The sequence below is a fragment of the Drosophila nasuta genome, chromosome 3 (assembly GCF_023558535.2).
Source record: "Drosophila nasuta strain 15112-1781.00 chromosome 3, ASM2355853v1, whole genome shotgun sequence".
Lineage (NCBI taxonomy): Eukaryota > Metazoa > Arthropoda > Insecta > Diptera > Drosophilidae > Drosophila > Drosophila nasuta.
Genome location: NC_083457.1, coordinates 11802978 through 11814849, shown reverse-complemented (window position 1 = coordinate 11814849; position 11872 = coordinate 11802978). Strand labels below are relative to the sequence as shown.

The 11872-nt window shown below is 34.9% G+C and overlaps 3 protein-coding genes across 6 annotated transcripts; 1 reads left to right on the top strand and 2 right to left on the bottom strand.

Annotated features, from left to right (window-relative positions):
- Positions 1-10: 10 nt before the first annotated feature.
- On the bottom strand, positions 11-694 carry LOC132788086 (vacuolar ATPase assembly integral membrane protein VMA21 homolog). The gene is made up of 2 exons (XM_060795392.1): positions 508-694; positions 11-416 (listed from the first exon to the last, which is right to left on the bottom strand). The coding sequence occupies exons 1-2, from the start codon at positions 577-579 to the stop codon at positions 165-167; spliced, it is 324 nt and encodes a 107-aa protein (XP_060651375.1). The 5' UTR covers positions 580-694; the 3' UTR covers positions 11-164.
- A 617-nt stretch (positions 695-1311) lies between these two features.
- Positions 1312-6269, top strand: LOC132788085 (ataxin-8). Of its 4 annotated transcripts, none has more exons than XM_060795388.1 (3): positions 1312-2107; positions 3861-4043; positions 5494-6269. In XM_060795388.1, the coding sequence occupies exons 1-3, from the start codon at positions 1654-1656 to the stop codon at positions 5718-5720; spliced, it is 864 nt and encodes a 287-aa protein (XP_060651371.1). In that variant the 5' UTR covers positions 1312-1653; the 3' UTR covers positions 5721-6269. The 4 variants fall into 4 exon arrangements, with proteins under 4 accessions (XP_060651371.1, XP_060651372.1, XP_060651373.1 ...); XM_060795389.1 differs by having other exon boundaries at positions 1314-2107; positions 3861-4069; positions 5494-5726; XM_060795391.1 differs by lacking the exon at positions 1312-2107 and adding an exon at positions 3689-3774.
- On the bottom strand, positions 6258-8853 carry LOC132788083 (L-threonine 3-dehydrogenase, mitochondrial). Its single transcript, XM_060795384.1, has 6 exons — positions 8666-8853; positions 8346-8595; positions 8162-8288; positions 7954-8101; positions 6796-6901; positions 6258-6737 (listed from the first exon to the last, which is right to left on the bottom strand). The coding sequence occupies exons 1-6, from the start codon at positions 8784-8786 to the stop codon at positions 6419-6421; spliced, it is 1071 nt and encodes a 356-aa protein (XP_060651367.1). The 5' UTR covers positions 8787-8853; the 3' UTR covers positions 6258-6418.
- Positions 8854-11872: the final 3019 nt, after the last annotated feature.

Below are 11872 nucleotides of genomic sequence, written 5' to 3'. Positions count from 1 at the left end.
GTCTTGTAGGTAGTTGTAATTATTAGTTTACTTAACGCTACAGTCACTAAGCTTAGAACAAATAAACGAAGCAAAAACATAAACGTTGCAGTTGGAAATGGAATTGTTACATATTTAACAGTCGCTGTTGCAGTTGCCCCTGCATCTGCTACTCCCTGTGTTGGTTAATCCTGTTTGGACTGCGACGCCTTTGAATCCGATCCACCAAAGTATGCCCGATATATGTAGAGACCCAATGCAACATGCAATGCGCCAACCGCGCCCACAGCTGCTGCAATGTTCACTTTCACATCCGACATGGTAAAGAATTGCTCCAGCACAAATCCCTTCAACGCAAAGAACGTCACAACCGGAAGGAATACTATCAGCGAGCAGTAGAACAGGACAACTTTGAAGGAACTATAGTCCTGCGAGTCCTACAAAATGCACATGTGCAACGTCATTATTAATTTAGTAAACACAGCCGGCAAAAATATGTGGGTCACTTTTTTGTTTTCCTTTATTTACCTGTGAACGTTGTTTGGACACTTTGGTTTGACCACCGTCGTTACCATTGCCCTTTTTCGTTTTGTTGCTCATGTTGTAATTGAATAATTATAAAATTTCAATTCAATTGAAACAGAAATGTTTTCTATAAAGAATCACAATAATCTCTGTTTTTCTGATTCCCTTTTTCGTGCCAATCACATGATAGACTAAGTTATCGAATCGCTTATCCATCTCTAGGTGGAGAAACATCGATAGAAAAATCGATGCAGTGATGTTTTTAAAATTATTTATTACGAAGTAAACCTCCTATGAAGTGATATTATTTTTTAAATTGGAATCTTCTTAAACCGTCTATGTTTGTAGTGAAAACATGAATGACTACGTATAGAATGTTTCTTCGAGTAGTTCTCAACAACGGCCGTTAATCGAGTACTTTTAGCAAAGTGGCAGCGCCATACTTCGTGGTGACTATTAAAAAATTCCAATACGAAACTTTTTGGTATTAATATACAGCCTAGTATAAATACTGATTTTGTATATTGTATATTTTAAATTTGCAGGTCCTTCATCATATGAGAGAAGTTATTAAAATTGTTTTTATATAATTAATTATTTGTTTGAAAATTTTATAATTTAAAAATATTTAGAGAGGTCTCTTTCCATTTTATTAAAAAAAAGGAATTTTAAATGGTTGCGCCCTTCAGTTAGAGTGTAACCATGCAAATAATATATTCATAGAAAAACAATATATACTGAAAAGCCATTTACAGCCACACTTAGTGTAATTATTTATTTTTAACATTGGCGTCAGCGTCGTTTGTTGTTATAAGCTCTTGTTGTTGTTGTTAACGTTCACTGTGTTGTGCTGTGATGTGGTGTGCGCGCGCGTATTAATTAAATTTATTTCACCATTTTGTTTGCTTATTTTGAGGTAATTAACCGAAAACGGCCGCTGCAGTTGGAGAATATACGCCGCCGGCAACACAGCGCACGTACAGTCGAAAAGTGAGCGTCGTTCAATACACAACACGTTTGTTTTGTGTTCCGTTCGTTTCGTTATTTTTTCGATTCTCGCGTGTGCTTTTTTTCTCGTTAGTAGTATATAAAAAGAATACTCGGTAAATTTCCACTGACGACGATAGCACCAACAAACTTGCCGCAATAATGGTTTTGACAAATTTCGAGTGCTGGGCACATGGCGAAACTGCTGATGCTGTCAATTTCGAAACTGGGCCGGCGCGCAATTCTACTGTGGTGGATCCATTCAATGCACGTGTCGTCTCTCACATTGCATCCGCCTCGAATGGTTATTATGGCTATGCAATTGTAAATAATGAAGCCGCTGCTGTGGCTTCAGCCGCGGATAACAACAACAACAGCTGCAATAACAACAACTTACAACAGCAACAACAACAACATCAGCAGCAGCAGCAGCAGGCAATGCAAGTGAATGATGACGGCGTCTCTGCCGCAGCTGCTGCCGTTGCCTCTGCTGCGCGCTGCAAGAAACGCTGCTTTGCAATGGGACATGAACAGTTGGACATGGAGATGGATAACTTGACGGCCGTCAAGCGATGCCGTTTTGATGATGCCGATCTGGTCGCACAGTATTGTAACGGTAATTATGCGCATACAATTTCCAACATTAAAAACTAAATGTGTAATTTTTTGGTTGCTTGGCCTTGACTTTTTCACACCGCACGCACAGCAAACAAACAAAAATGTACGATTTTTAATTGCCGCACGCATTTCGTAAATGTTGTTACAAAATCGCCGCAGCATTTTGTAACAAGATTTTTTATTTTGGCAGTGTGCTCTCTTTTTTTTTCTGGGTCATCCTTATCAGAATTTGGAGCACTTTGCTGTTATCTCTGTGTTGACAGCAAACACGACAAACACCGTAAACATACACCTCTCACTCTCGCCTATTGGATAGCAATAGGTAAACGTAAACATTCACACACACACACGCTGATTACATGTATGTAAGTGCTTGCGCATGTGTATGTGAATGCTACTCATTTAACAGTAATAACGTAAAGGAGCAAAGCAAACTGGCAAAAACATGCACATTATTAATTGTAGTCCAGTTTGTAGTACAGTTGCGTTGCTGCTGCAGCAGCTGTTATACTATAGTATGTACGTTATACGTATACAAATTTTATAACGTTTTGTTGTTGGCATTTGCAAGCCCTAAAGCTGTATATAAATATCTTAATCAGCACGAACAAAAAAACTGATTAAAGAAAAAGCACATGCATATAATTTTATTTTTTATTTATTTGTGTTTGTTTGACAAACTCATAGAAAGGCAAACACCTATTAACCTGCAGCGATAAGCGATAACTGTTCGACATACATAGTTGCCAAGCCTGTTGCATTTCCTGTTATCGCTAATGCGACCAATTGGAATACGCCAAAAGCTAATCAAATAAACATGTATTATAAGTTCAAACATGTTTCATGTCTTAAATGACTGAATTTTATATGTCATGTTTATATTAATTGCAACTCGTTGCAATTATTAAAATGAGTCGTGTGCTGTATTTTATTGGTACAGTTTTTTTTTTTGAAATTCCCGTTTAGCGCTTGCTGACCTCATACCAAACAAGTAAAACTTTTTAAATAATAGTAGTCGACGGGCTAATACCCTGTATTCATAATAAATGTATTTAAAGTTTTTCGATTTTCTAAAATAACAGCAAATAAAATAATTTGTTTGGTAGAAAAATTACAATAATAGCGTTGTTGATCATGCCCCATTTTACGTTACACTTTACCACAGGGTATTTAAAAAAAAGTGGTATATTTGTAACCGATGGCAAAGTCTTCCGACCCCATTGACAAATAGTCAATATTTTTTTAATTTACGGCATTTGTTTTAAACCCTTATTTGCCATTTTATCTGCTTATCTGTCGCTTTTATGCCGCTAAAAAATTCTCAGCGTTCGTCAGTGTTATCGCTGACAGCGCGGCGCAATCACCGATAACCGATGACTGCGCAGCCAGCGTCGACGTCGGCGTCGCTATCTTCGTGTCGCCTGCATTACCGGCTATTAATAAATTGAACGGTAATTGGGACACTGTCAGCGCTGCTGGCAGCGACGTGGCAGCGACGCGACGCAGCGCTGGCGTCAGCATTTGCTTTTGGAATTAACACAAAATCAAAAACGCAATTTGGCAATAATCGACAAAAATAAATGCAATAGTAATAAGTAAAGATGTGATAAACGAGCGTGTATGGCGAGTAAATACTCTTTAGGGAATTTCTGGTTACGATACAGGGTATTTTTAATCGTATATCTTAGCGCATATTTTATTCATTTTAAGAAATAAAATACATTACTAATACGCACTTTCCACTCTTGCAGACTTCTTCTCGATGCCTGCCACACAGATGATCGGCACTCAGGCTTGCCTCATGGACTACGACTATGATGTGCAGCAACAGCAGATGCAACCACAACAACAACAGCAGCAGCAGCAACTACTTCTACAACAACAGCAGCAGCAACAGCAACAAGAACATCCACGCATACATCAGCATTATCAAGGTCATTTGCATCGCGCTAACCGTGATGTGAGTCGTTGCATGATGTCGCATATGATCTAAAAAACCTGCATATAAAAACCATGTGTATTTGTGTCCGCGATTCATACATATATGTATATGGCACACACAGATACACACACTCAAACACATACGCACACAGACGTACAAAACACACATACATATACAACATGCAACAGTTCACCGACACGACACGTCTCTCTCTCTCTGTCTTTGTCAGAATACCAACAAAAGATTTCCATTTGCCGCCGAATTTGTTCTGTATATTAAAATAATGTACCATGTACTTCTATATGTCTCAAAAATTTGCATATTACTCACAAACTGTATACACACAAAACATACACACACACACGAATATATGTAAACACGCAGATCACACTAGGCATACGTTTGGACGACGTGCCAACGTCGCGTATACGTAATGTGTAAAGAAGCAAAAAAAATAAGCAATAGAAATGAGCCAAAGCAATTGTTATAAATATCCACGTTTAAATGGCAAACGTATCAATTAATCAATCAATAATACATATACAAAAATAAATATATATATACTATATAACTGTAAATTACTGCACAGTTATGTATATATACATATATATATTTATATATGAAGTGAATTGTTGTATGTCGCCGCATTGTACAAAAATGAAGAAAAAGAAAACAAATTCATCGAAAATGAAGAGAAATTTATTTGTATTACAATTAGTTGCAACAAAACGGTTTTGAATCACTTATGTACTTAATAAAAATATATATACAAAAAACATACAAATCAATTAATACAATTACTTAAAAGTTGCAATCAATCAAGCTAACACTTAAGCAATCTCTACGTTAAGCCTAATATTAACTAACATTAAGCATTACTCTGTCCAAATCGGCAACAGGCCCTTCACAAAGTCTTTTGCAACACAATTCAAGCCAACTGAATACAATTGTAATTACAACAATGATGGTTGCTAAACATACCGACTTAACATTGCTTTTATTGTTCATACTCCACGTTGAATACCCTGTAAATTGGATACTTTGAGAGTAGCTCCGGTTTCTTGGCTAACCAGCGAAACATTTATCTTTTTTGTATTTAAATTTGCTTTTCAAATATGTAAAACTAATTGCTGTCATTTTATTGATTGATGGTCGTCTACAAATTGCTTTGTGTATTCTAATCGATAACAAAATTACTACAACGAATATTTTTAATCCAATTGTATTTCACATAAAGTATTGTAATTATTTCAAAAATAACTGAATTTGCAAAATGTAACTAAAAATTATGATGTAAATGCTGCTTATTGATGTAAGACACTTTGTGAAAGGCCAAGGAAATCAAAATTAAATTTGGAATTTCAAAAATCCTGAAAAAAGAAATAATAATTGCAAAAAATAAAACTGATAGAGAAAACTCTTTGCTCTCTGCTCGTTTACAGACAGCCCAGAACGAGAACGAAAACGAGAACAAGAACAGCAGCTGCAGCAGCCACAGCCGCAGAGGCAATTGTCCAAAAATGATATACAACTAGATGATAAATGTGAAACGAAATTGTTGGCTGACTCAGCCGATTTGTATATAGCCACACATGGCGGTTGTCTGCATCACTACAAGCCGCTGCCGCTCTGTCGTTCCCTTGAACCCGAAGAAGAGTTTGATATCTAACGAACAGAATTACTAACTATATACACATTATACAGATACAAATATATATATTTATCTACTTACTGTAGTAGTATCTCGCCTAACCATAATGCATTGTATAACGTAGTCGTAAGGTAGCATTTAAGTCGCCGAAACTTAACACATATATATGGATTGTTATTGGAATCCCAAAAAAGGTGCTTAGATTTAAATGAATGAAGTGTAATAAAGCTTTAAAACCGACACAAAAATTGAGAATGTTGTCCGTTTTGGAATGTAAAGGAAAAAAGAAGGAAGATTCCATAAAAAAAGAAAAATATATATTTTAAAGTATTTAAAAAGAAAAAAAGTTAAGATTTAAGATAAAATTATTTAAAGGAGAAGATTTATAACAATATTCATATTGGTGGTTTAAATATTTCGAAATATCAAAAAATATTGCATACTTTTAAACAATTGAAATCACTGAATGTCAAACAAAATTATGAATTTTGTAGATTTTCAAAAGATGCTCGATCATCCAAGATAAATTGAAATAAATGAAAGTTTCCTTCTGTGTGGATTGCAATTGTTAACGTGTCCTTTATTCAAATCAAGTACATAGTATATTTTCTATTTTCAAAATAAACAAATTGTACATAAATGTTAAATGCCTTCGTTTAAATGCAATTGGATTCTGTGGAATACTAGATGCGGTTTTCCCAGTTGTGATCGATGCCTTAAATGCTAACCGTGGCTTTGCCATTCTCCACATTGATGTAATTCTCCTGCACATCCTTGACCATGAAATCGACCAGATTGTTAAGATCATACTTGTGCTTCCAATTCCAATCGCGTCGTGCATCGGAATCATCAAACACCTGGGGCCAAGAATCGGCAATCAGCTGCCGACTATCGGGCTGATATACAACATGCAGATGAGGCACATGCTTGCTCAGTTCGTTGACGAGTTCTTCGGGTGTGAACGACATGGCAGTGACGTTGTAGACGCGACGCTTCAGCTGCTCGCTGGGTGCACGCATGAACTCGAACAGCGCACTGCAAAGCAAAGGGAATTATTTTAATTGAGGTTATGTTTGATCGCACTTGTACTCACCGCAAGCAATCCTCAATGTACATCATTGGCAGGCGTGTATCGGGCTTCAGGTAACAAGTATGCTTGCCATGACGCAGAGCATCGTGGAAGATCGAAACAGCATAGTCTAGAATAGATAAAATACATTTTGTGAGGTTATGTTTGAACTAAATGTGAGGTGAAACAGAATAATGAAGTTGAATTGAGGTTTTTGAAAGGTGAAAGCTGAGAGTATTTAAAAGTACTTTCTGAATCAATATTTGCATAAGTTTAATAAGTTATTTTTGCTGTAAATGCTTGGTTAAGTTAACAATTAAATCAACAAATGTATAAGGCATAAAGACTTTATACGATTTTCTAGATTTTCTATTACTACTTAGTAGTATAAAAAATATATTAATTAACTTACAGTACTGAAGTCAAATATACAACAAAAAGAAATGTTTAGGCAATGTTTAGCAAATTTAGTTAGATATTTGATTTGATAAAAATAAAATTAATATTTTTGGTTAATACTTTTCTGCTTTAATGATTCAATAATAAAAGAATAAAGCAAACAATATATATTGCAGTTGAAAATAATTTTCTTAGCTCTGTCCATTAATAAATTATATACCATTATCTTAAATTAATATTTTTTGAAGTAAATTTTCTGCAATAAATTTAAAAAAATTAAAACCACAGCAATATATTGAACTAAAATTATTTTGATTTAAAGTAGTGCATCCAATGTTTATCATTAATTTTACTAGCCCTTGTTTATTATTTTAAGTGTGTAGATTTATTTTTTCATTTAATAATTCAATTACTAAGACTCAAATTGTCCGATGAACTAATGTATTTAGATTTAATACACATTAATTTAATTGAACATGCTTGCTTTCCGGCCAAGAGAATATGAAAATAGCTTAATGATTTAATCAGTGGCACAGTTGCAGAGAAGACAACGCTGGAGAGGTAAACTAGTTGAAATGTATCTCAGAGATACTCAGATACATGCAACTGCATTGTCATGCTATCGGTTACATTAAACTATCAGCAATTGACTCTAATAAAGCCGCTTAAATCGTTTTGCCCCGACGACACAGTTAGCTCAGTGAAAGTATCTCAACCTGTAGATGTATCTGACATGGCGAGATACATTTTGTTGTCGTTGTTGTTGTTGTTGTGTGAACTTACCCGTGGTGCCGCCGCCTGGTGGATCGCTGGAAATGACGCCCGGGAAGCGTAGACATCTGAAATCCAAGCCGAACTTGTGATAATAATATTCGCCAATGAGCTCGGCGTGCACCTTGGAAACGCCATAAATAGTGCGGGGCCTTTGTATCTACAGCGAATGGAATGGAACCCAAATTCAAGAATATCGAACAAACAAGTGAAAACATACCGTAACGTTCGGTGTTGGATTGCGGGGACTATCGGGCCCAAAGGCGCCGATGGTGCTGGGCACAAAGATGCGCAGCTTATACTGTTTGGCCAGCTCGATGACATTGTGCACGCCCTCAATGTTTACCCTAAGAAAGTAGAGTATTAACTGGGCCACGTAAGGAGATTCTCTAGACAGGGATTACCTCACAGCCAGAGGCACATTTTGTTCGCCCACAGCACTCAGCAGAGCTGAGAAGTGTATCAACCAGTCGACGCGATGATCAACAACGATTTTCTGCAGTCCCTTAAAGTCCAGGATATCGGCAAAGATGTACGGACCATTCTCAAGCACCGCCTGGCTGGGTTTAATGATGTCGGAGAGGATGACACTTTCACTGCCGTACTGCGAGCGCAACAACTTGGCACACTCGATGCCCAGCTGGCCGAGACCACCTGCCGAAAAGGAGAACACACACACACGTTAGAATCAAACACGTGCAGCGTTGATTGAGTGTTGACTGACCCGTGATTAGAATCTTTGGTGGTCGACCAACGAGTCCCTGTTGCTGATGCATCAAGCGTGCCAGAGGCTGCATCTGGCGACGATTGGTGGCCACCAGAGTGGTCAGGCATTTTCGCAGCATTTTTCGTACGCTTGTTTTCTTGAGAGGATCGGACACGCCGCCACGCCACGAGTTACAGATTTCAACTGATTTCGAAAGTTAGCAAATGATTTTCACTAGCAGCAGCAGCAGCAGCAGTTGCTGTTGCTCAAATTATATTCATCACATATGTATATATATTCGTATTCACGAATATATCGCATGAACATTCGGATTCAGATTCGTTAGTTGTCGGCACCGCACTTGGCAAACTCTCAACAATTATGAGAGGTAGTTGTTATTGTTGTTGTCATATTAGTTGTTGTCGTTGTCACCATGGCAAAAGATTTGCTCGATTTTGCCATTTATAATTCAATAAAAGCGAAAGCAACGCCACACCGAGAGGAGGCCTGGCAATTGACAACAATAACAACTGCTCTGCTCTGCTATTTTATGTTATGTCTATTGTTTAACTGGGCGGGTTTCCTTCTTGGGGGCATGTCTCCAAACACAGACACTCGCACATAATCTATGTACTATGTATCCATGTGTTGTGGTTATGTCAACGACGCTGAACATGCAATATTTATACAGGGTATTTCCTCAAACCTGTCGACAGCTATATTTTCAAAGCAAGCTTTAAGGAAGTAAAAGAGAGTTCAAATTATTTCTGATATTACTGATAATAATTGATAAGAACAGTATTTGAAAATTATAATATATTTCTGAAATATGTATATTTACAATTTATTAAAATGAAATTGCTATTTTCGAAGCAAGCTTTAAGAAAGGAAAGCAATAGGAACTATAAATAATAATACCTATTACCTAACAATATTATTATCTACTATAATTGAGAAAAGAATTTGAATTGAAATCAAAAAGGGTAAAATTTCCTAATTAATTAATACATTAAGTCACAAATTGAAACATTTTTTTTTATATATTTTATTTTTATATATTGACATTTAAAAAATTTAATCAAAAATATAAAAAAGTAAATTCTTTCAATTATTTATTATTTTTATGCTGAGGCACAAATTTTAACTTTTTTTTGTAATATAATATAATATTTTAGTTAAGTTTTAAAAATTAAAATATTTATGTACAAATAAAAAATAAAATAAATATAAAAAATAAATAAATAGTATAAATCTTACACATTAGAAAATACAAATTTGAATAATTTGTGATATTCAACCCTATTAAAAATTACGTATACGTAATACGCATACGTATACGTAATATGCATATTGCGCACACGTTTCTATTCAGATGTAAAAAGGCATTAATATTACAACAATAATAACTAGAAATATGTGCACACTCTTCCACAGTTTGTGGCGCAAAAAACTTTTGTCAATTTGCCGAAATTGAATTAACCTTGAATATGAAATTGAATTTGAGCTGAGGCTATGACTACCTAGAATGACATAAATCTAATTAAGACTTTGGGCAAGGGTCTGTAAATAGTCTACAGTCACATGGAAAAACCTCAATTAAAAGCAGCCACATTCCAAAAATTGATAGACGACAGAACACCCTGTAAACATTGACCAGCTGGTGTTGACAAAATTCCTGTCGCATGCCACAGATTTAAGCTAAAAGTGACAGTCATGTTGATATTTTAAAAATAATTCGAAAATACTCATAAATTAAAATACCCCTCAGCATCTATTACACGGTATAGAAACGTGTGCTTTTACATCAGATAGCGCAATGAACTTGCACTAATTTTACAATCAGAGACGGGGTTATCAGCCCTGTAAACAGGGTGCATTCTTCCCGATGTCCATTGCAATTGAATTAGATGTATTGATGTCAGTTCTTCAGCCTTGGAAATGTTGACGTCGATCATTTGTTTTGCTTGAACTCGGAAAAAATCAAGTAAATAAGTAAATATTATGTACAAACTAAAAATACAACTAACCAGAACAGACAGCTGACAAATGTTGTAGACAGTTTTATTTTGTTTTCATTTTTAATGAAAAATCACAAATAATATTAGGGAAGTGTTTGTAGTAACAGAAAGAGTTCCAAAATCCCATTCCCAGTCCCCAGTGAGCAGCCAAGCGATGCCCAAACTGTCGACGTTTTATGTAACTGCGAAAAGAGACCACAAAATGTTGATGAATAAAAGAAAATTGTGATGTGAATCACGCGCTTTATGAGGCCTTTAATTCAATTTAGCCAAAAAGTGAGACGCGCATAGAGCTGCTCTGATATCGCGATATATCGTGCGATATCGGGCAAGGAAATGAAAGTGAAACAAATAACTCAAACTCATAAAATATCACAACGGAGCTTCAATACCGTTCTCTTAAAAAAAGAGTGTTATATAAACATAATTAAATGTAAATATCCACTCATTTAACTAAAAATAAATGACCCAATTTTATTATTAGACGAATCTAAACGTCTAGGCAAAAATTTTATTGTATTTTATTTATATAAATAGTTTAAATATTTTTGAAATATTCCACTATTTTTAAGCATATTTCGAAATCGGCATGCATTTCTCAAAATTTATTTTATTTCAATTATGAAGTGAAAAATTTGGAACTTACATGTGTGCAAAAAGCATCATTATTTTAATTACAGTTTTTTGTAAATAATTGCAGTACAACCAGTTAGCTCAAAGAAAATATAACATTTAAGATTGAGGTGAAGAAGAAAATATAAAACAAACTTTATATATACATTTTGTTTATGGGTAATTCTCTGTCGAAGATGAATCTTAAAGCTTAAAGCTTTATAAGAGCTGAGAATGATTTTGGAATTATATTTCTTTTTTTACAAATAATTGATTAATCAAAATTAATCAAAAAAATTGCTTAAATCAATGTTAGCTCTAAATATAATGCTAATTCTGAGCTATGCAAATAACCTTTTTCTTATTTAAAAAAAATGTTTCAGTTCATGTTTTCTTTTTAAAATAAATATTGTTTCATGCGACAAATTCCGTCAGAGAATTACCCGTATATTTTTATAATATAATAAAATATATTTGATTTGATTCACCATTATTCTATTATGTAACAAATCATTATTAATATTTCGAGTTTCATTAAATTAGTAAACATTAAACATGATTTAAGACATAAAGCTTATACACATATATTTAATCT